Here is a 23,731-nt window from a genome sequence, read left to right as displayed (position 1 = left end):
ATTTATTTGCCTGGAATACTGTCAAGCAATTCCAGCATATGATGCTCTTCCTATTTCAACTCTCAGATGTCTTTTCTGGTAGGTATGTGCTTCCATTCCCCCTGCTGCAGAGCCAGTCCTTGATGAGAAAAGTGAAGTTCTTTCATCCCTGAAAATTTTGACAGGCTCAGTCTGGTAAGGACCAAGCAATAGTTAAAACAGATGCTTTTGAGTAAGTGTGCTTTCCTCAGCACGTGGAGAGCTGGGAGGATTCCTCCCCCTCTCCACAGCCACAGTGACCCTGCCTCTCGCCTTTCCTCCTTCTCCTGCACTCTCACACATCCCCCAGAGGCAAGGGTGCGGGTGCCTGGAAATGTGAATGTCACCTGATAGGATGCTACCGCTCTCATCTCTCTGCACAGCATAAGCTCTTCTCTCCTGGTGACTGTGGAAGAAACTCTGCCAAGCTTTGCTCTGCTTAGCAGACTGCAGAGCTTGCTGCAAATGCAAAATTGAAGTCCGTCTTTGCTCCTCTTACTTGCCAAGGGGCTTCAGTGTTTTCTTGCTTTCAGTTCCTGTCTTTCCTCAAACCTCTCTTCTCAAAAGGAAGGTCTGTTCTGTTTCTGGCAATGCATCCCAAGAGGCGGCTATGGTGGTGTCTCCCTGCTTTTGGTGCGTGGGCATTCATGCTCACATCCTTAATTACAGGTAGGCTATCTTTGATGTTGGTCTTGTAAAGTATTTCCTAGCCTTTTTTTCTGTTTCTATGGAGTAAATTCAATTTAAAACTTCTACTGTCTACTCATAACTTGAAACTTGTAATACTTCAACAGTATTTTGAGAGAGCTACAGCAATATTATTTTTCACAGGTAAAATTCTTCGTTTTATTCTGAGCACTAATTGAGGAACTGTTCCTAGCAAAGAATGACCATGATAGAGATAGAGAAGCTCTCACAATTTTGCTTCTTGCTTGAATTTTCCCAGTGCTTTAATAATGCACACTGAAGGTGTGCATATTCTGCGCTCACACCTCCAAAAGTGTGAACTCAATGCATTTCATTCACTGCTGTTTGTGATTTGTTTCTGGTGCAGTGATTTCCATGCATCCCACTGAATCTCAGCAGGATTCCTGCTTTTAAGTCACTATGCCTTTCTTGAGTGCCTGCAGGACCAGGACTTTTGTGAGTTACAGCTTTTATATTAGCAGAGGCACAGTCTTAAAGCAACACCAATAGGATGAGCATCTGCAACTGGAGTATAAAAATGAGAGGCCTGAGTATTTGCCTGCTTCTGTTACTTTAAGTCTGTTACTAAGCCAGTAGGAAAAATTCAGACCAAACGTGATTTTAGATTCATTGGCTTTAGGTGTGAGACTGTAGCAGGAAACCTGTGTTCTCACAGCAGGGGACTTCTACTCACAGCCTGATGGATGATGATAAGGAGATCTGAAAAGAAAACTGCAGTTTCCTTTTTAAGCGGCCCAAAACACAACATTCAAACATCTAAATTCTGCAGACATTCGTGCCTCTTCTCTAGGAGCTGTAAAAAGGATGGAACAAGATGTCAAGTCATGAAAATTCTACTGGCATATTAGCTCACAAATGAAATCAGCAACAACCAGGTTTCAGCTTTAAACCATGATAATCTGAGAATGCTTTGTTAATATAGAAGGTTCGAAACCAAGGAGTGGCCCAAGCATGAAAATAGTGTTGTTTAGAGTAAGCATCTTCCTGTAGGACATCTGTGCGATCACAGGCCAGAAACCACATGATTTAATCTTTCCTTATAAAACTGAAGTCTTTTGTTTCAAGCACTAGAAAAATTATTGTATCAGACTTGGAATGTATGTAACAGATTCAGAGCACTTTTCATGCATCTGCAGTGAGGCAATTCAGGGCCTGCCTGCCAAGCTGTCTAATCTGCCCCATACTAATTGAGAGTTCCAGCTCTGTCAGTTGTGCTTGTTCCCAAAGGGCTGTTCTCTTTTACAAAGCCTCTATTTTTTTTTCTCACCAAACATAAGAAATGGACATCCTTTAGAGCAGAAGTAAGCTTCTGTATCTGGATACACGGGGTCAAGCACAGGATCCAGAAGTAAACACTGGAGCAGCACATTATTTAGCATCTTCTTTCCTTCTTCCTTACCGCTGAAGTACTTGTTATTCATCTTTACCAATGCAGACACCACAGCCTGCGAGTCAGAGGAACGGCTATTTCACAAACTCTTCTCCCACTACAACCAGTTCATCAGGCCGGTGAAAAACGTATCTGATCCTGTCACGGTGCATTTTGAATTGGCTATTACCCAGCTTACAAATGTGGTAAGATTGACTACAGAAGACTGTTGAGATTTAGGCATGATTGTAAAACACACAGAGTGTTCCAACAGCAGATGTGCTCATGATGTCTGCACATACAACCCTCATAGCTGATGTTCTCTGTCAGTGTGCACACAATGAGACATTTGCTATTCTGTCAGTCGGGTCACTTCAGCTCCTCATACAACCAGTTTAGACTCTACAGATCCATTGGCTATCTCTGTCATGTCAAATCCCTCTGCTCCAGGCAGCAGCCCCTGGCATCTGGAGCGGCAGTACCAAATGTTCACTGTCACAGGGCTTGCCTACCCCAGGGATGTGGGATTGTATTTGCTCTGTGTAACATGCAGCCTAATTCTCCTGTCAAGGTTTCAGAAGGGCCTAGATACCTTACCCATTAGATGAGAGCCCAACAAGGCTTTCAAAACTACCTTGGTGCTTCATCCTCTGTACTGAATGATAAACATTCTCTGAATTTTCTGTATCCTTTGGTCTGTAAGTACCTTAACATTTTTGACATCTCATGTTTACATATTAAGAACTACACAAAACAATATTCTTGCAGATATTTTCAGTGGAAGTTTTAGGCTGCATTCATATATGCTTGTAACCTGAATCTTTCCAAACAGTTTTAGGCTGTTAAACCTAGAACAGGACCCCATCTTTTATTTTTGTGCATTTTGCAGCACCCTCATGATTCACTGCTGGTTGACAACAGCAGTAAGTGGCTCTGAATATAAGTTTTCATTGCAGCAGTGATTTAACTTAGTGCAAGTTTAGTTCAACTGCTACATAATTTTGCTTGGAAATGCAAGATTTACACTGCAGATATCATTTTCCTTGAATTTTGTCCAGTACTGTAGTATGTAAACAGAGCATTCTAAAAACTGAACCAAACAAAATGCATAGGCACCAGCAGAACCTTATTCCTTTGACAATGATCAGAGCAGCTGTAAGTTTGTTGTCCTCCATACACTCAGGCTTCTAGCAATCCAGTGCAGCCCTCTTCCATACACGTATGGGGCACCATTTTTCAGCAGAGCCTTAAATTTTTTTTGGTAGAGCTGCAGTTGTACACAACTAACTTATAACCCCCACCCTGAAGATAGCCCAGCTCTGCCCATTTATCTTTATTACCCACCCAAGTGCCACTGACCACAGGCAGAAAATAGCTGGTGTCAGTTAATGTGGAATTCTGGTTTCTATTTTTATCAGAATAAGACTGTGGCCATCTCAGCACACTATTAATGATTTATGAGTGAAGATGTACATGTCTGTGTTTCTTTTTAGGATGAAGTCAATCAGATTATGGAAACCAATCTATGGCTAAGGCACGTAAGTGAATACATTGTGTTTCTCATTTACTTTGCATTAATGTGATGGAATGTTAGGTCTATATAATAACTGCTTGTTTTGTAATATGGTTTTAGAGGTACAAATAAGAAGACACAACATTAAAAAAATTTCAATAAGTAATTTTTTATTTTTTTTTTATTTTTTTTTCCTGAGAAGTTTTATATCCCATCTTTCCTGTGTTCTGAGTTTTCATTATCACTGGTTTATCACCAGTACATTTAGTTGAATGGATCCTTCAGGAGTGATTAAATATGCAACTCTGTGATCCTAAGTCATCTCCACACTGAGGATTTCAATGAAAGCATTTCATAGCAAAAGGAACATGCCTCCACTTCACCTGATGGTCTTAGCACATATACGTAAGCAAAGCCTAAATCTTAACTGCTGAGAGAAACAAGCTATATTTCATTAAAACAGCTTTCTCCAGCCCCTGCTTGTGATCCACGCAAAGTTCTCTTGAGAAGTTATGGTACTTTAGACCAGGATCTTCAGAGTAGGCTGTGAGAACTTGGACCATAGCCCAGTGATAAGTCACTGCAGAGTGATGAAAAGTATCCCTAGCTGCTCCTGAGCTCATAATTCACTGCCGCTGTAAAGCCAGTAATGTTTCCCAGCCACACCAACCTGACATTGTGCATGGGCACCTCCTTTCCCTTTAGGATATTTGTCTCCTTTGACATTAGTCTCCCTTAGCCTTCAGGACTCACTCCAATAAGGGCAACAGCAAGGACCATGTTTCTTGCTTGCAGTGCAGAGTAGCCCTGCTGTACACTTAGGTAGCAAACCAGAGGAGAGATATCATCATGTCAGCAGCTAACAGCTGTTGTTTTCATAGCTCCTCACAGAGCAAGAGATGGCAAGCCTGTGTAAGCAATGCTCTTATGTCCCATGTTTCTCCAGCTTGTGATTTTGATGTCTTTCAGATCACTGTCCCCTTCTAGTCGTGATTCTCTTCCAGTCTCTATTGTAACATCACTCATGAGGAAGATACTTGCTGATAACGCAATGTTTATACTTCTTATTCATTCTTCTTTTAGATTTGGAATGACTACAAATTGCGATGGGATCCCAGAGAATATGATGGAATTGAATTTGTTCGGGTACCAGCAGATAAAATTTGGAAACCAGATATTGTCTTATACAATAAGTATGGTGAACACTTTTCTGTTTTACCCTTTCTCTGAAAAGTATCATCTTGCTGTATCCATAAAATACATTATTTTCCTTTCATGGCATTTTTTCTCTTTGCCTCATTTGTTTTTCTAGTGCTGTGGGAGATTTTCAAGTTGAAGGAAAGACCAAAGCCCTTCTTCGCTATGACGGAATGATCACCTGGACCCCACCAGCTATATTTAAAAGCTCCTGTCCCATGGATATTACTTTTTTCCCATTCGATCATCAGAACTGTTCATTGAAATTTGGCTCATGGACTTATGACAAAGCCAAAATAGATCTTCTGATCATTGGCTCCAAAGTAGATATGAAAGAATTTTGGGAAAATAGCGAGTGGGAAATAGTTGATGCTTCTGGCTACAAACATGACATCAAATATAACTGCTGTGAAGAGATCTATACAGATATAACATATTCATTTTATATTCGAAGGTTGCCGATGTTCTACACCATAAATCTGATTATTCCCTGTCTCTTCATCTCATTCCTGACTGTGCTAGTTTTTTATCTGCCATCTGACTGTGGTGAGAAGGTGACTCTTTGCATCTCTGTGCTGCTTTCTTTGACTGTATTTTTACTAGTGATCACAGAAACAATTCCATCCACCTCTTTAGTAATACCCCTTGTGGGTGAATATTTGCTCTTCACTATGATATTTGTGACTCTCTCCATTGTCATCACTGTGTTTGTCCTAAATATACATTATAGAACTCCAACAACACACACAATGCCCAAATGGGTAAAATCTGTCTTTCTTAGCCTGCTCCCCAGTGTTCTGTTGATGCAGCGGCCTCTAGAGCAGGAGAAAAAAAATGTCTCCAAAAAGACTAAGAAAGGATCGGTCAAAATATCAGGCAAATCAAAACACAGCAAACACAAAGATAACGAGTTACACAAGGAGCACTGGTGTTGTCACTGTGATAAAGCAGCTGAACTCACCTCAACCAAAAGAAGTCAACTGAGTCATCAGTCACTGAGATGGATGGCAGAGCACACAGAGTACTCCCCAGAAGTGAAAGATGTCATCAACAATATTCAGTTCATCGCTGAGAACATGAAGTCTCAAAATGAAACCAAAGAGGTAAGGGAGGTAGCCAACAAGCTGGGCACAAGGTCACACTTGCAGCATTCCATGGGAGAATAGGGAGCAAGGCAAACGGTTGTGATGTAGGGTGGCAGCTCAAGGGCACTGGAAATGGTATGTCTAGAGAAGAAACTTTTGAGTCCTGTGAACTGGTCAAAGTTTCCTTCAAACTGGGAGAGGCCAAATCATGCACTGGGGATGGAACAAGAACAGTGACCTCACCTGTTCCTTCTCTATCCCTGATGGATAATTTGAGTGGTAAGATGGTTTTATATCAGTCATGAAAATGACCATTCCGTGTGAGGAAGAGGAGCCACTGCCACGGTACAGGGGATAGTCTAGGTGGAGCTTTTGAAAGTCTTCTAACCCTACTTCCGTAATTCCTCAGAAGGGTCTATTCTTCCAGTGCTCCTGAACTGCTCAGCCCTGGTGAGCAGTGCTATCACTGTAACAAAAGCTCTGGTTGCTAAGCAGGGTGCTCCTCTGTGTCAGTGAAGGAACAAAAACCTGCTACATATCTGGTGTTCTGGAAAGGAACTCTTCTCAGCTAGTGATAAATGTGGTAGAGATATTCCCTTTCTGTTGCCGGAACTGTCTTTCAGTATGGTGTTTTCTGACAATTTGTTATATTTTTGCAGTGGTTTGACTCATTGTGCCTTCAGCAAGACAGTATTTCCAATCTTGAAACAAAAATCTTGAGTTTGGGGGAGGCAGATAAATAAAAACAGACAACAGATGAATAAGATCACACTTAAAAAAAAAAAAAAAAAAAAAAAAAAGGCTATTTTTATTATTAAAAAAAAAAAAAAAAAAAAAAAAGATTGTCATTTCAATTTATAGATTAGATTCTGTGAAGCTTTCATCCTAGCTAGGATTGCTGTCATGGAAAATGATGCACATTGTAATCTTAAGAGTGCCAGAGCCAATTCCTTGGGTCTAAACACAGAACTAAAAGCAGCTCTAATAAAGATTATCTCACATGAACGCTTGCCAATGCCTCATAAGGAATTAAAACCCTTTGACACTTCAAGAAGGTTTTTTAATGAGTTTTCATCCTAACGAAACATTTACTTTTGCTCTAACTTGAAATGTTGATGCCTTTTAGATGCTATGAGAAGACAAGTTCCATTTCAAAACAAAATGCGACTGTATTCCTATCCCCCAAAAATTCGAATATTTTGAAACATAATTATTGAGAGATATTCTTTCTATCCAAATATTTGGTTGAAATCAGCACCAATTTATGCAATTTCAATGCAACCCAAAAATTCATTCCCCCTTTCCCCCCTCCTCTTTTTTATGTCCTGCAGAAAATTCATCTGGAAACAAAGCAGGTAACTTTGAATAATGGGCTACAGTTAAATCTTGGAGGCTGAATTCATAGGATGAGACCAAAGAAAGGGACAAGAGTCCAGCAGGACAGAATAAGGCAGGAATTGAACTGAGCCTTGCTTAGTAACTATGCCCCTAATGCTTTGCTTCACCCTAGCATTTCAGCCCTATTTTCAGTGCCACAGCAGGAAAAAATATACCCTTGTACTGTATTCCGCTTATTTCTTGTATGCATTCCAAATAAGAGGAGAATTTGTGTGAAGCAGTTCAAATAATGTGACACTTCAACTATGCAGCTCATGATAAGTCTTTCATTTTCAGTCTTTCATGATGTCTTTCATTGTGCTGATTCACATTTTGCAAACCTCTTCTGCCACATGCAATTGCATGCACATCAGCAGCTCTGTATCTCACCTTTCACAGTGCACCAAGGATTGGAAACAGGACTTTCCATGTGAGAAAAAATCATTTATCTGGGGAAATAACGTGTTTTGTTCTCCAACGAGCACCAAGGAAATGATTCTGGAGGCTTTCTGCTTTGTTCAGACGTACAGAGCTATGTGCATGCTGTTATGGACGTGTCCCATATGAATAGAAGCCCTTTAAAAATGACAGATTTGTTAGGGTTGGAAGGAATCTCTGAAGATCATTCAATCCAAACCCCTGCTAGAGCAGGTTGCCTACATTAAGTCACACAGGTAAGCAACCAGAAAGATCTTGAATATCTCTGAAGACTGTGGAAGAACTTCAGAAAATTGTGGAAGCTCCACTGTAGCTGGAGTTCATGCTGTATGTCCTTTCAGAAGAACTACAGCAGTCATCTTCTGGAGGAAAACAAGCGGAGAGAACTCTTAACTCAAGCAGGGAACTCTCTATCACTCACTGGTTTTATGTGAGTGAGTTCTCTTTGATGCAACGGTCATCATGCACAGGCATGGTTTAAAGGACAGTGACTTCAGTGAAAGTGGTTCTGTGGTTCTAGGGCATATTTCTGAGACTTACATGTTCAGCACGTGGCACTGCTTTGCTCAGTCCAAGTGTTTGCTTTTCTAACCTTCATGTGCTCAGCTTTCCATTTCACTGGAGGCTGTGAGTTTAACTGGAATGGCAGTGTGGCCAGTCATGCCAGAGCAGTAGGCTGTCTCATATGTGGGCAGCCAGACCAGATTCTTTGGCAGGATCCAGCCACGTGCAGCTGCAGTGACTCAGCCTGCTGCCACATCACCTCAATCTACACCCATCACATGGTCTCATTCTATTTGCTATTGTCTGACACAGACATAGTTTGCCAGACAACTGGAAAACTCAGGAAAAATAAATGAATAAATAAATTCAGTATAAGATTAGGAGAATATTTCATGTTCTCAGCCAGAAGTTATAAATTCTGTTATCAGACCCCTCTTAAGACACTTGAAAACTGCAACAGCTTTAAACACCACAAGCAATGTTCCTGCCTGGATGTATGTTCCTCCTTGTTAAAAAGCACAAGGGACATTTTTTACCATTAAATGTTAACTCACAATGATGTGTTACACTACACATAATCTGTCCTTTTTTTTGTTTTTTTTCTCTTACAGGTGGAAGATGATTGGAAATACGTAGCTATGGTGATTGACAGAGTGTTTCTCTGGGTGTTTATAATCCTTTGTGTGTTTGGGACTGCTGGATTATTTATCCAGCCACTAATAACAGATACATAACCTGAGTCACTGTTTTTGTCCACTTATGTTTGTATTCCATTTTCAGTTTGGAACTGTCCCCTGTGTTCCTCTCTTCTTACATCATCCCTCAGCTTCTAGCCCCAGTGGGAAGGGGAGAAGGGAAGGGTCCTCTGGGAAAGCAAGAATCCAAAGCAGAATGAGAAGGGGACTGAAAATGTGAGATGAGACTGTGGTCTCTCTAAGGCAGATAAGCTGAGATTTATAGAGTGCCTGTCTGTCTTCTCAATTAGATCTTCAGTAGGAATTGCACCAAGAATCACAGTAGTGGGCAGAAATTATTGAGTTTCTCCCACGGCTTCAGTTCAGGGGTCCACTGTGAGTAATTTGTGCTAAGAGAATGAAAGTCTCACTTCTCTTTCCTCATCACAACTCTTACATTTCCTCTTTCTCCCCTTATGCAATGTCTAGACTTAAGCACGGCACTTAGTTGAGGTACCACATTCCTACTGACTGGATCAACACTCTTTACTGTGCTTTTGGGACAGGGCAGATAAAAATCCAAATAAAAGTACAATCAAACCAATCCCTTGACTCTGTAGTATTTTTAATACAATTCCCATTTTCTACAATACATGTACACAAATGAGGATATGAGATCAACAGCACATGTATTTAATTTTATGCTTGAAGTCCAATAGGTCTTAAGTACCTCTCTGTAGCTGACAACAAACCTGCTTCGTATGTTGCAGTGCACAGTCTTGCTAACGTTGTTTGGAGCACATTTTCCTCCTGCACAGTGGAAAAGGACCTGGGGGCATTATTTTACAGCTGTCTGACCATGAGCCACCAGTGTGCCCAGGTGTCCAAGAAGGCCAATGGGATCCTGGCTTGTGTCAGAAATAGTGCTGTCAACGGGAGCAGGGAGGTTATTGTCCCTCTGTACTAAGCTATGGTGAGGCCTCATGATGAGTACTGTGCTCAGTTTTGGGCTACTCACTACAAGAAACACACTGAGGTCCTAGAGCATGTCCAGAGAAGAACAAAAAAGCTGTGAGGAGATGGGAGCACAGGCCTTATGGGGAGCTGGGACTGCACAGTCTGGAGAAGAGGAGGCTCAGAGGAGACTTCATCACTCTGAAAGGAGGCTATGGAAAGGTGGGGATCAGCCTCTTCTACTCAGTAACAGTGACAGAATAAGAAGGAATGACCTCAAGTTGTACCAGGGGAGGTTTGTGCTGGATGTTAGGAAAAACTTCTCCTTAGAAAAGTGGTTGCAGTGGCACAGGCTGCCCAGGGAGGAGATGGAATTTCTGTCTTCAGAGGTATTAAAGAACAGTGTGGATGTGGCACTGAGGGACATGGTCACTGGGCACAGTGGGGATATGCTGATGGTTGTACTTGGTGAATTTAGAGGCCTTTTGCAACCCTAATGATTGTGTGATTTCATTATCTTAGGAGCACCAGGGGAACAACCTGGAGGCAATATCTAGAAGCAGAAAAGACCTGAGGCATCCTTGATTAAAACGTAAAGCATCTACATTTGAGATCTACATGCCTCTAAATCTTAAAAAAAACCACAACATTTTATCTATCATATTTATGACCAAATTCCCCTTTACTTCCCAGTACTGAGTAATAAAATCTGTGGACAGCTCCAGCAGGATTTGCAAACCATGTTCCTTACATCAGCCTGACTGTGGTCCCAGTTCACAGGGGCTGCTCTGACAGTACTTTCTTATTCAGGTTCGGTTATAAGCCCACTTGGGAAGCATTTGTCCCTGAGCAGCTACTCATCACAGACAGAACTGGATAGGAAGCACTGACTTTGTCTGTTTGTAAAACCAGGACCAAATTAGATTATTCATATCATGCCAGAAGAAGGCAGATGATCATGAATCCTATGCAAAGGTAGGCACTTCAATCCAAACAGCTCTGCAGAAGCTCCTGTCAGAACAGTCTTGGGTGTGCAACCTGTTCTATAAGTGTGGAGATACTTTGGGGCTGGAGTTCCTCTTGGGTAACCAGGTAATGAGCTTAATCCTAAAACACTTGGTAGCTGTGCACCTAATGTGGTTTCTAACCTATGTGGACTGTTCACCCTCAGACTCTTTATATATTTTGGTTCCTGTTGGTTTTGTACTTAAGGATTTTTAAAGGTTATCACTGCTATTCCAACCAATAGCTTCAAGATTAAAAACATTTTCTCTGTTACAGGCTGTCTTAACTCTTACTGTGCAGTGTCAGTACAATCTTTTCAGTGTGTGCCACGTACCAATCAGACATCACTGTTCCTTGGCAGATGGGAGTCATTCTGAAGTCCTGGAATGAAGTTCCATATTATTCCTGGAACACAGTTGGAGAGCTCGTATTTTTTAAAGCCCACTGCACAATGTGTTAAAATATGTTATCAAATGATCTTTGCTGTGCTAGCTTATTAATCAGCAAGAATGAAGAGGGAAAGAGAGAGAAACTGAAGAGAAAAGCTGCATTCTGTGCCTGAATGTTTTGTTTTGACAGGAAAGACATCTGACTTCCAGCATTTGCTGTTGAACCTGTGGCCATACAGACAGTGCAAATAGAATGGTTGAAGGCAAACTGCAGGGCTGGTTATATATTCCACCAGTAAGCATACCACCGGTGGCCATCAACTTTCTTTCCCTGGGAGAGTTCACATCTGTGAATTTATTTTAAAAATACTGCTTCCAGAAGCAATTAAATAGCTCAGCCAGTTCATCACATTCTCTTCCTAAGGGAGACCATCCTTCCATCTCTCCCCCACTAAAAGGCCCGGAGAAGCCCAGCATGTTTGTCTCCTGATGGGTGGATGATACATATAGTCCTGCCATGCAGCACCAGGTCCTGGACAAACCAGAGCCAGCTATCAAGATGTCACACTTTGAGGAGAGAAGGCTGGGTTTTCTTTTAAGATTTTAAATTAGAAAGGTCATCATCCTCAGGTACGTGGAGCAGAAGGAAGGAACCCAGAGGGAGGAGTTCTGCACAGATGTCCTTTTGCATTGCGTTTTTTAGTGAGATGTGCTGAATGCACTTCTGGGCCTGAGGGAAAAGGATTCAGGGAAGCTCAGAAACAGCCAGCATGAGGATAATAAGCAGAGAGATGAAAAATGTAGCAGTCCCAGGGGCTGTGCTGGGAGCACCAGAGGTCAAAAGCCATGAGGACGATGCAGTGCCCAGAGTTCTCCCAGTCCGTGCACCTGAGCCCTCCCAAATGTTACACGAAAAAAGCAGCTTGCAGTCTGACATGGTCACATGACACACGGATGTCTGCTGCCTGCAGGTTGGAAACTGAATTGAAGCAGGGTGAGGACAGGATCATCTGCCAGCTGAGCACCTGAAGCACTCACGCAGAAGATAATTCTGTCATCCACCATCTCTAAGAGGCAGCCCCTTGGCAGCAGCAGTCATTGGGGAAGTCCATCACTATTTGATTTTGAGAGTCTCTGTCTGCTAGAAATAGGTTTTCCTATGGATATTTCACAGTACTGGCCAGGGTAACAAAATGACGTGGAAAAATGCATGGAAAGAAGTGTAGATTAATGCGTGAGATCTATATACCCGTGTCCACATTAAGACAACTGTCTGTATATGCTAAACTGAATGGATCTGTTCTAGGATCCTGCAATATAATAGCCAACTCTGAAAGATTCCTCCTCAAACTCATACACAGAGATAAAAAGTTATGAGTACTTTCCAAGAACAAGCAAAATCGTGTATTTGAATAGATTTGAAACCAGCATTTTTTTTAAAGTGGGCTAGAAATTGGGCTGCCGAAACAAAAAGTTAAGAACACCTTCAGCACCAGTATGAGCGTATTCTCACTTCTGAGAATCCTTTACTAAACGCACCTTTATTGATTATATTTGCACAAGTGAACTGCAGTGACAGAACAAGATGGAATGATCTGAGCACACAGAGGTCTGGTGTGCACATGCCATATACACAGCAATACCTTTCAGTATTTTCAACACCTTCTGACCCCCACCCTTAGGGAGAAAGTTTCAAGGCTAGCTAAAGCTTTAGCAACAGATTTACATTTATGTTGTCAAACACTGGATCCCCATTTGCCTCAAAAATACCAGCTACGTCTGAGAGAGGTATTCTAAAGGATGTAATGGTGGCAGAGCTTTGTCCCTGGGAATGTAGAGAGACCCTCACCTGTGCATTTTCTGTTCTAATAATGCAGAAAAACTACATTTAAGTGTGTCAAAGCAATGAAATTCTGAATTGGCTGAGACCAACACCAAAGTTGTACCCTTTTGGCAGCCAACACACCCCACAGCTCTCAGAAAAAAACAAACTTCTGCACCAGCAACAAGCTTCATTTGCCACAGAAGTTCGTGCATCTCCACCAGCTGAACTACTTAGGAAGACCTTTGTTGCCACCAGGACCAGCAAGGTTGTGCTCCTTCAGGGGGTATACTCCAGGTGATGTTCTGTGAACATGCAGGTGCAGGAATCATAGTTTCCAAATGTGGAGGAGCATGGGAAAAAACCCTCCCTTGTTCAGTCTTTAATTATCTTTCACAGTATGAGGCAAAAATGCACATTATACAGAAAAGAGTGTAACACTTGCAACTTCCTGATGGCCAAGAGGAGAGACTAAATGTGCACGCTGTAGAGGTTACTAGTGGGTGGGCAGAGCTCTAAGTTGAAGGTATGGCCACAGAGTCGAGGTTTGGGGTATCCCATCTAAAAGTTGTTCACATTTTTTTCTAATGCACATGCCATATAATTGTCAGTTCTGACACGTGTAGAAAGCTAACCATAAGGACTTCGTGGTTTTTACTTGGTAATGTAGGTAAACTGAATACTGACTTGCTACTGTACACTGAGAACTGAGCACTATGTTGCTACTCCAATCTAATTTCTTTAATTAAGTAGTATTTTAACTGATGCATCTGCTTGTAAAACATAATGGTTGTGCCAGAACCACTATCCCCAAGTATAACTAATAATCCTGGCTCATCCAGTATTACTGGTGAAATATTTGTAACTCATTTATGCATCCCCAGTTCACTTTTGGATTCAGCCATTCACCAATCCCTTTTCCAGTCTCCACCAAGGCTGTAACAGCCAGAGCCATGTGAAGGAAGCAGTAGTCAATGCCTGTTGCTGACATCACTTCCTCTCACTCCTGCACTGCTTCCCATCCCGTAGAAGAGATACCAGTTTCAAAGGCAGCACTATCCCACATCACTGGGCTTCTTGTGTGTTAGCGTAGGAGCATTTTCTACAGAGTGCTGTTCAGCCACATCTGTAATGCAGGGGTGAAGATAAGAACTGAACCCGTCACTGACACCACCAGGAATAACCACAGGAAGATCCGATCCAGGACTTGAGCTACAAATTTCCAGTCTTGGACAACCTGTGAAGGAGAGGAGAAGCAAACAGAAACAGCAAGGAGGCCAGTACTTTGTTGGTACTACTACACATATTTCAACTCCAAAAAATCTCCTTTTAAAAATCAGAAGATTGCAGCGTGCTATAGCCTGAAACCAACACAGGTCAGCTTTTCAGCAGCCATACCCGCCAGTCTATCAAAACATCAGCGCATTTTCATGGTATAAGCACATGATAACCAGACTTCTTTCAGGCTGTGCAAAAGCTTTTAGCTAAGTATATAGGTAAAAGCTTACGGACTGAAACCTGAGGATGTCTTTATAACAATTTAGATTTCTTCTAACAAAACTGCATTTCCCTTGGAGGGCCAGGAGTTGGCTCTAGCAAAGCACTTTGACGCAGATGTTACGTGCAGTACGAGTGGTCCCACCAGTTTGTGTTTGCTTAAGTGCTCTGCTGGCTCATGCTGCATGCATTTAGGAGGGAGGCTCTGCATTGTGTCTACTGGCACAACCCTGAATAAGTGGAAGCACTGTTTATTAAACAGATTCAGGGGACTTTTTTTTTTTTTTTTTTTTTTAGTAACTCAAGCCTCAAAGAGAAGACTTCAGTCATGGACACTACAAGCTCACATACTGCACATTTGGTTTAGTGTTCATCACTCTGCTGACATTTAAACAAAGCCCTGGCTTTTGCTAGGAAAATGCTAAGAGAACTTCTTCTCTGCTGGTTGCCTTTCTTGGCTGTCCTACCCTTATGTGAGGTGCACTGTTTCTGGACACATTACTTAATTAACTTCTAAAATATGCCATGTTAATAGCCAGGTGCATTGCTGGGAAGAGAAGGATGGAGGAGAAGATGGTCTAAACAAACTTTTGTTTGTGCAAGCCACGAAGACCTCAGCTCTAAACATGGCACCTACACTACATAGAATAGCTGGCAGACCAAGAGTGAGCCCTAGCAATTGTCATAAAACTTGCCTAGAACAGCTGTGACAGACACACTTTCAGAGCATGTGGCAATTCAGGATTTCCAGATTTGCTTCTGTCCCCATCTTAACCAAGGCCAGGTTATTTAAATACTCCCAAGACAGGAATTCCTATGGAACAGCCAGCTGTGGCCCCTTCCATCTGGGAAGAACAGAGACTCCTACAACACAACACTGTTCTTGAAGTAACAAGCTTTCCCACACCCAGGAGGGAAAGCCCCCAGAACACGTGCAAGGGGAATGCAAGGGGAAGAAGCAGATAGAAGGGCATGCAGAAAAGGAAAAACCTGGAAGTCGCTGCTGTGTAGGAGGCTGTGACATCTTTTTGCCCTTCCTTCACCTACCTGCCTGATGAAGTGCTCCTTTTTAACATGCCTGGAAATGTACCGAATGGAATCAGCTGCCTTTTCCAGAAAGGCAATCACGATCTTCTCTCCATCTTTTGCTTGCTTGTGTTTCTGCTTTCCTGAGAGTTTTGATTTCAAGGTGGTTTTCTTTTCCTCAGTGTCCGAGAAGGAATAGCGGTCTACATGTCCCTTCATGCAGAGCAGCCGAGGCAGCTTCTGGAGGAAGAGTCTTTTAACCCAGGGAGCCATAGGGTGGTAAGTTGCTGAGGAGCGGTGGTGGACGTTGATGACAAAGACAGTCACAATGATAGAGAGGGTCACAAAAATCATGATGAAAAGCAGATACTCACCAATCAGAGGGATGACTTTGGAAGAAGAAGGGATAATTTCCTCAATCACTAAAAGGAAAACAGTGAGGGAGACTAGAACGGAAGTGGACAATGACAGCTTTTCTCCTTCATCTGAAGGCAGGTAAAATACCAGGACAGTTAGAAAAGACAACCCCAGGCAAGGGATTATTAAGAAAAGAGTGTAGAACAGTGGAAGGCGTCTCAACACAAAGGAATAGGTGACAAATGGGTAAGAGTACAGCCCATCCTTCCTGTTGCCTTTCATACCTTTGGCATTTAAGATTTCCCACTCCCCGTTATCAAAAAAGTCTTTCCTGTCTACATTTTCATCCACGAGAATCAAGTCCACCATGCTGCCATCATATGTCCATGACCCAAATTTCATGGAGCAGTTCTGCCTGTCGAATGGGAAGAAGGTTACATCCATCGTGCATGAGCTCTTGTAGCTGGCTGGTGGCATCCAGGTCACTACTCCATTGTATTTCACTATGGCTTTGGTCATCAGGGACCCTTCAAAACGTCCATCAGCGCTGTGAGTCAGACAGGAAGAAAAAGTACCAAGTTCAGAGTGCCCCAGAGCTAACCCGGCCCCTCCGCCCCCCAGACCCACGCGAGGAAAGCCAGCATTCATACTGCCTCTATAAGCAGCTTTCTAGGAGTGCAGACAAGCTTTATGATAGCTGGCGTGTCTCATCCATGCTATGGTCTAAGCCTGGAGTAAAAAACATGCTACTCACTTTTCAAACAGAACAATGTCAGGAAGCCACAGAGACTCAGAAGGGACACGGATAGCAGTGATCCCACCATATTCGTCTGGATTCCAGGAGAGCTTGTGGTCCATCCATTCCTGCAATGAGTCAATGGAGTCCTCTGCCTGCTCAGCCCCCAACAGCCTCATTCCTTGTCTCACCATCTGCCTCATGGTTCTGTATTGTACAGCACCGAGGGCAGAGCTTGGCCTATGACTAAGGAGCTGCAGAAAGGATGTCATGCAGGCATGGCTGGGAGACATTAATCCCCATAAGCACTGTCCCTTCAGCCAGAGGTGGAACCTCATAAAAAAGACCTATCCAGGCAGCCTCGAAGTGGGCACTTATGGAGAGTACTGTCTGTTCCTATAGATATTTCACAATACTGGATGGGAGACAAAGATGACTTGAGCTATTTTATGATTCAGTAATGGCAATAACGTCGATGTGTAAGATCTTTCATAGAATTGTCTACATTAAGACATCTATCTCTACATGCTTTATTACACTGTCCCTGCAATACAAATTATTGTTGGTTCATGAGGAAGATCAGAATGCAATTACAGGAAAATTGACATGATCATGTTGCAAAGAATTTGGCTACAGTTCTAAAGGCATATATTTTATTTTTACATAAAAAATGCAAAAATCAAGAAGAGTCCTGACCATTTTCATCATATTTATTTGCTGTATCTTGTTTGTTACCTGGAGAAAGCCTAGCAAAGTGGCACCAGCAACCCAGAAATTGAGGTGCAGTGAAAAATTATCTCTCTGATCTCTTTCATGATATGGTTTTTCAGCTTCTCACAAGAGTGGCAGCATGGGGAAACATGATCTGCAGATTGTGGCTAATACAATGAAGCAAATAGCAAAGCACTTTCCATTAATCTCCAGCACTGGGAGCTCCTCAGGGATCAGCCATCCTAGGCCAATTTCCATCATAAGCAAAAGATAAACCTAGAATCAATATTCTCTGCTTCTTCTCCAATCATACCTGTCTTTCACAACCATACCTGCTTGTTACTGCAGACCTTTATAGCAACCCAGAGCCTCCACAGAGACCCAGGAAAGATCAGAGTGTCTTCCTCCTCCAGGAGCAGAGGAGGGATAGGGCCCATGGTCATGCATGGGTGCTAGGTTGGTAGAGCTCTCCTATGCCTTGCAGAATGCCTAGGTTATCTGTGTATCTGCAGCACTCCTCCCTCCCCCATGCCCTGCATTGATTTCTCTCCAAGCTAAAGTGCTCTTTCATGTCTGCAAGGCAAATAGTTGTGTGTCTCCTTACTAGAGCAGAAAATAGACTGCATGAAGAATTTGAAGATGAACAATTTAAAACAGGAATCTCCCTATGGGCTATGCTGACTTGAACTGTAGCAGTAGATGCAAAGGTCCTTTTCCTCTCTGCTGCCTGCCTTCCCAGATTCCCTACTACTCTCTCTGCCAGACTCCTTGCCCCTGGGCTGTAACTCAGGTTGTTCAGTCAGTGAAGTCAGGTGAAGAAACACTGGGCCCAGGCTTAGAAATTAATTCTACAACTTGCAACCACTGAAACTTCTTTGCACCTTCCATGTTTGCCAGGAAGCCCTATGCCAGTTCCTAGCATCTTTAGAACTTGGACTTGAGAGGAAAAGAAAGAAAAATAAAAGAATCCTTTGAACTGAGATTTGCTCATCTAAGAAAAGTCAAGTTCATGCATAGGAATGATATCTCTGATTCCCCCTTCACCTCACACACTTAAGGTGACTACCAGCCTCCCCTGACCTCCCCAGCTCCTGCAGAGTAAGGAGCTCTGAGTCTTTGGAAAGGTTTGGGTGTTCTTCATTTTTCCCTAACTGAAAGAAAAAGATACTTTAATGCTGCTTATTTTTAGGCATCTTTTCTCAGCTGTTCTTGCAATTTCTAACAGTATTCTGGGCACTGAGTTGTATGCGAAACCAGCTCACACTAAGCCTATGGGAATGTATGACTCCTAGAACAGAACACCTGGGTCAAACTATGGGTATTCTGTGCTCAGCCCATCCTCCTGGGGATATCAGCATATGTGAAAACCAGTGACCATGCCTCACCTATTTTCTGCCTTGCACTTCATTATGTCCATGACAGCCCATCTGAGAGTCCTCAGAACCATCAGAAGGGATGCTAGAAAGAATAGCACCCAGCAGAAACCCAGCTCAGAGACCCTCGTGAACACCTTAGTGTTCACTTATCCTAGGGAGCTGCCCTGGCTAAAACCTGAGCTCGGTTTCCAAACACCTGCAGAGGAGCGGCATGTCTGCAAAGCAACTTCCTGGGTAGGTCTTTCTTTTATCCATGCTTTAAGGCAGAGGAATCAGAGAAAATGGTTTCCTTCTTCTCCTCCTCACTCCTGAGAGGCAAGGAGAAAATGATGGTGGCATTGCTTGAGCCCTATAGCATGCTGTTTTCCTATGGTGTAAGTGGTGACACAGGCTCCAAATCAGGTCAGTGTTGTGAACAAAAAGGTGCCCGACATGAACATCCAACCAAAACTGCCCCAAATGCATTAATACGTCTACGGAAATGTCACACAGAGGGATGAAGGCTGTCCCAGGGCATTGATGTCTTTTTGTCCTGGATAGAGGAACTGGCCAAGGAAGAGGCCATTTTTTTCATAGTACCCATACAGCATCCAGAATCTCACACCATCCCAGAACTCAGTCACTGCAGGGATGCAGACATCAAGCTGAGGACACAAAATGAGCTGTGCTTGTCCTTCAACAGTCCAGCAATCTGGGAACTACTTCTTACAGCACCATTCTCTGCAAGCCTTGGGTACTGTGTCCTCTCCCTAAGATCATCTGACACTTCTATAGATGCTCACATGGCTGAGAGACTTAAAATAATTGTCACAAGGTCAATAAATCAGTGCAATGTAATCTAAACCAAATACAGCGTTCTTCAGGAGTGAAGGAGACCTAACAGTTCAGCTTGCACTTTTCCTTCTCTTGTGTAAATTACTTCCAGAAGCAAGATAGAGAGTTATGACTAATTTGCAAAAATGCTACAGATTTTAATCTGTAGGGTTTAACATGCTGACCCTTTTTTTTCTCTTTACTTGTGCTGAAGAAGAAACCTATCTTAACTTAGGCAAGGGACGCAGTGCTCAGATGACCTCTAGGTCTGAGACAGGATGGTTCCTCAGTGCACAGGCAGCATCCCAGAACAACTATCACAGCTCCAGGAGATGTTGCTTTCCCAGAATACAGCTGGCTTGGAGCTCACTGTCTGCCTCTACTCCCCTTCAGGCACTAGCTGAAGTGAGAGGAGAACTTCACACAGGCATATGTGGCACTGAGTTTGTCATGGATGGTGATGGACAGAGTGGCAGGCTGCAGCAGCCCTCATCCTTGCTGCACTCAGCAGCCTTGCAGTGGATAGGAAGATCTGAGGCCATCTGAATTACCTGCTTCAGCCACACGTTGGTCGTCATCAGCTGGTTCTTCTCATCCTAAGGCAACACAAGGTAGAGAGGCCTGTAATACCAGGACAGACAGAGGAAACAACCCCTACATGTGCTCCAGCAAGACCCATCTTAGCCCCCATGGAGTCAGGTGTTAAGGTACAAGGAGGCGATGGGTCTAGGACAGAAAGTGGGGTGGCTCATGTCCCCATGCTGCCCAATGTGAGTCAAGTCTGGGCAAGGAGAAGACAACGCATGGAAACAAAGCACAAAAGGGAGCTTGTCTTCTGCAGCAGGAGGAGTGCTGCTGCCATCTGTCACCCTCTCACCCTCCCACCCTGTGCAAACCCCACCATGCACAGATGAACGGGAAAGGGAAGGGGAGTCCAAATATAGTTTGTCTGGTTCACCCCAGGCCTGGATCTGTGTGGCTGAGTCACCTTCTGGTTTTGGCCTGGGCAGACCTTACCTGGAACAAGCAATACCAAGCCAGCCTCACATTTTCACACCCTGTCCTCTACCTTGTTATCTTGCAAATGCAAGCCCAGGGACAGCCTCTGATGGTCACATCAGAGAGGGCTTTTAAAGAAGGGCTTTAATGACACGAGCTGCAGGCAGGAGGGGCCTTCAGGTTTACCAGGAGACCAAGGAGCCCCAGGGCAGCTGGAGGTACCACCCTGGCACCACACCAGGCGGTGCTTTGTTGCTTTACCAGTGGATGTTGTGTCAGGAGGCCAAAGCCAGCAGCACAACCAGCATCACTGCAAGGCACAGGGCTCTCCACAGGAGAAGCAGTGCTTCATTGAGCCTGACACAGCGCTTACCACGTCCACAAGCTGTGATATCTTTAACCCAAAGAGGACTTTGATGGTGTCATTGGAGTTTTCCACAGGACGGACCCATTTCTGATAGCCTTGAAATAAGTGTCTCAGTAGCGCATCTTCATTCTCTGCAACTGAACCAAGGGCAGCCACATCTGGAAGACAGAAAGGCATGCAGGAGGGCAGGTGTGGGATGGCACAGCCCAAGGGGATCAGCCTGGCTAATGACACCTCAGGTTCTCTAGATACCTGTGGGATACTGTGGAAAGTCATGGGGAGCAGAGGGGTTATTCCTGGCTGATAGCTAGAAAGATCAGCAATAAACTGTGGACATTCCAGGTCCATGGATTTTCACTTGCTCTCCTTCTAGAGCCAAGCTCTTTTCATTCATACCAGTGACAGAGCACAAAGCAATGGGTGCAAACTTGAACACAGCATGATCCTGCTGTGCAGGTGATGGAGCACTGCCACAGCTTTTTCAGAGAGGTGATGGAGTCTTCTTATAGGTCTTCAAAAGTCATCCAGAAATGGGCCTGGGCACCTTGCTATGAACATTCCTGCTGAGTCAGGGTTGGGCCAGACGGACCCAGAGGTCCCTGCCAATCCCACTTGTGCTGTGATTCTGTTTATATGACCCTTTTGGAATAGAAACTTTCCACCCAAGCATATGGATGTGGATTGCATGATTTTCTTACTGCGGGGCCTTGAAACCAGATGAGAGTGACCCCTACACAGCGCTTGGAGATGAACCCTTTTCCCGAGTTCAGCAAAAAGCAAATCACAGGAGAAAACAAATGAACAAACAAATAAATAAATATTAAGGTGCTTTCTCTGACAGGGAAAGGTTACAGCACCAAGGGAGCAAAAACCAAAAGCCATTCAGCTGGCAGCAGGAGGAACTGGGCACTCAGGGCTGGGTCTGCACCTGCAAGGCCTGGGACTCCCCAAGCTATGCCCTGCACCTTGGAAGGGCAGGGCAGCTCAGAACTGATATCCCCCACCTCTCCTCAACGCCAGTCCCACTAGCACTCTGCCTCTTTCTTGGTACACATGCTGGACCCAAAGGTGAGCATGATCTCACCTTGTTTCAGAGTGCCCCGAGGGGAAAAAGGATTGGTTACTGCATCCGTGTGTCAGGACAGCCACAATTCTGCCCTGCTTCTGCCTCACTTCCACCACACACACCTTGACAACCCCACTGTGTGCAGGGAGTCTGTGCCCCCTTAGACAGCCCTTGGGCACAGCGGGTTCAGCTTCAGCTAATGAGGGGCAGCCCTGCAGCCTCAAGCCCAGCAGCCCCACTGGAGTGATAGGCACATGCTCCTGGGAGGTGAAGAAGAACAGAAAGAAGACAACTGGGGCTCTTGTAAGGCAGACTCAGTACACACACGGGGGACAGTTTAAAATTACAAGTTTTTAATGAGAAAAAAAAAAAAAAAAAAAAAAAAAAAAAAAGTACCGGGGGGGGAAAAAAATAAAAAATAGCCTCAGATCCCTGTTGATCACCTCAAGATAAAGCCTCATAGAAAACACTGAAGAAGCCTTTGGAAAAACTGAGACACGGGCAGCAGGCTAGATTTCTTGAGTTTATCACACAGAACAGAGAGAGGGCAAAACTTTTGGTGCTCCATATTAGGTTGCCACAAAGACAAGTAACTGGCAAACTTTTGCCCCCATGTTTCTGCCTCTATGCCAGAAGCCCCCTGCCTTGCTGCAGTTTGTGCTGGTGGCAGCTCACTACAGGCACAGGAAATTTGGGAGGGCTGGTCAGAGGCTCTGCCACACAAACCTGCCCCCAATGAGAAAGGCTGGCAGGACACTTCATCAGCTCATCTGGGGCATTTTACTGTACTCCCCATGATAGAGGTCTGCCAGTAACAGCAGTGAGAACAGAGCCTTGGTTCTTAGCTTAATTCCTAACTGTGACCCCCCTCATGCACCGTAAATCTCAAAGCCCTTTTGCCACTGAGGTTGCATTGCAAAGTCAGCAGCTGATACAGCACTGCCATGGTGGTCTGACAGTGCTAGATGAGGACCACAAGAAGCTGCATCTGCCTCATCCCAGCAAAGAGCAGCTAACTCTATATCAGAAAAAAAAATAAATCTGGAACATCTGTAGCTCAGTTTGAAAGAAGAAGAAATTGCTCTTACCTGATCGGCTCCAACACAGCACACAGAGCATCAGACACAGCATGGGCACAGCTGTAGCTTTTCCTTTAAATATAGTCCTTTCTTTTCATAGGCAAATTGATCTTGTCCTAGTAGGGGACTATAATAATCTGGTTAAAACCTAAGGCAGACAGCTGAGCCTGCAAGGCAAGCAGGCACCTTTTGAGCCTCATCTTGCATCATTATGACGCTCCGTAAAGCACACTTCATTGATTTTCCATCAGCTGTCACATCCCGTAAGCCTGAAACAGGGCTCTGGGTCCTAAGCTCTGGCTGATGTGCTTGGGCTGGAATTTGGGTGGCTACAGCCACCACCGTCTGGGATTCAAAATGAGGCAAAGCGTTTAAGGGGGAGAAATGCATTTTGTGATGCTGCCAATTACTGTTGGGAGAAAAACAACAACAGAACCAAAACCAAACTAAGCTGCAAAACAGCCCCCAAAACATACCAAATGCCTGACGGATTGTTTGCTCCAGCTGTATCTGTAGGTCTGACAAATGAGACAACCTCCCTTAAGAGCTAATTTGTTTATTCATTTTTCATACTATAATGGCTATTTTACAGGAGAAAAAAAAAAGGAGGGGGTGATGGGGGGGAAGGGGGTGCAAAACATTATAGGTGTT

At 43.8% G+C, this 23,731-nt stretch overlaps 2 protein-coding genes across 4 annotated transcripts; one reads left to right on the top strand and one right to left on the bottom strand.

Moving 5' to 3' along the window:
• Positions 1 to 315: 315 nt before the first annotated feature.
• CHRNA6 (cholinergic receptor nicotinic alpha 6 subunit) lies at positions 316 to 9,485 on the top strand. Its single transcript, XM_072359442.1, has 6 exons — positions 316 to 687; positions 2,162 to 2,301; positions 3,589 to 3,633; positions 4,692 to 4,801; positions 4,921 to 5,908; positions 8,821 to 9,485. The coding sequence occupies exons 1-6, from the start codon at positions 609 to 611 to the stop codon at positions 8,941 to 8,943; spliced, it is 1,485 nt and encodes a 494-aa protein (XP_072215543.1). The 5' UTR covers positions 316 to 608; the 3' UTR covers positions 8,944 to 9,485.
• A 3,130-nt stretch (positions 9,486 to 12,615) lies between these two features.
• On the bottom strand, positions 12,616 to 23,434 carry CHRNB3 (cholinergic receptor nicotinic beta 3 subunit). 3 transcript variants are annotated; one of them, XM_072358836.1, is made up of 6 exons: positions 23,090 to 23,434; positions 20,942 to 21,093; positions 20,121 to 20,165; positions 16,688 to 16,797; positions 15,598 to 16,480; positions 12,616 to 14,290 (listed from the first exon to the last, which is right to left on the bottom strand). In XM_072358836.1, exons 1-6 carry the CDS (start codon positions 23,130 to 23,132, stop codon positions 14,156 to 14,158), a joined length of 1,368 nt encoding a protein of 455 aa, XP_072214937.1. In that variant the 5' UTR covers positions 23,133 to 23,434; the 3' UTR covers positions 12,616 to 14,155. The 3 variants fall into 3 exon arrangements, with proteins under 3 accessions (XP_072214937.1, XP_072214938.1, XP_072214936.1); XM_072358837.1 differs by lacking the exon at positions 12,616 to 14,290 and having other exon boundaries at positions 15,365 to 15,863; positions 15,951 to 16,480; positions 23,090 to 23,273; XM_072358835.1 differs by lacking the exon at positions 12,616 to 14,290 and having other exon boundaries at positions 15,365 to 16,480; positions 23,090 to 23,285.
• Between the last annotated feature and the right edge of the window lie 297 nt (positions 23,435 to 23,731).

This window comes from Excalfactoria chinensis, chromosome Z, assembly GCF_039878825.1.
Source record: "Excalfactoria chinensis isolate bCotChi1 chromosome Z, bCotChi1.hap2, whole genome shotgun sequence".
Lineage (NCBI taxonomy): Eukaryota > Metazoa > Chordata > Aves > Galliformes > Phasianidae > Excalfactoria > Excalfactoria chinensis.
The sequence above is the reverse complement of the archived record's forward strand: the minus strand, read 5'-3'. Positions and strand labels throughout refer to the sequence as shown.

Excerpts from the sequence above, each read along its gene's own strand:
- CHRNA6 (XM_072359442.1), top strand. The coding sequence starts at position 609 with ATGCATCCCAAGAGGCGGCTATGGTGGTGTCTCCCTGCTTTTGGTGCG. Across the intron at positions 688-2,161 it reads GCTCACATCCTTAATTACAG|ACACCACAGCCTGCGAGTCA; the intron begins GTAGGCTATCTT and ends TTACCAATGCAG. Across the intron at positions 4,802-4,920 it reads GATATTGTCTTATACAATAA|TGCTGTGGGAGATTTTCAAG; the intron begins GTATGGTGAACA and ends TTGTTTTTCTAG.
- CHRNB3 (XM_072358835.1), bottom strand. The coding sequence starts at position 23,132 with ATGCTGTGTCTGATGCTCTGTGTGCTGTGTTGGAGCCGATCAG. Across the intron at positions 21,094-23,089 it reads GCTGTGTTGGAGCCGATCAG|ATGTGGCTGCCCTTGGTTCA; the intron begins GTAAGAGCAATT and ends TCTGTCTTCCAG. Across the intron at positions 16,798-20,120 it reads CCAACGTGTGGCTGAAGCAG|GAATGGATGGACCACAAGCT; the intron begins GTAATTCAGATG and ends GACTCATTGCAG.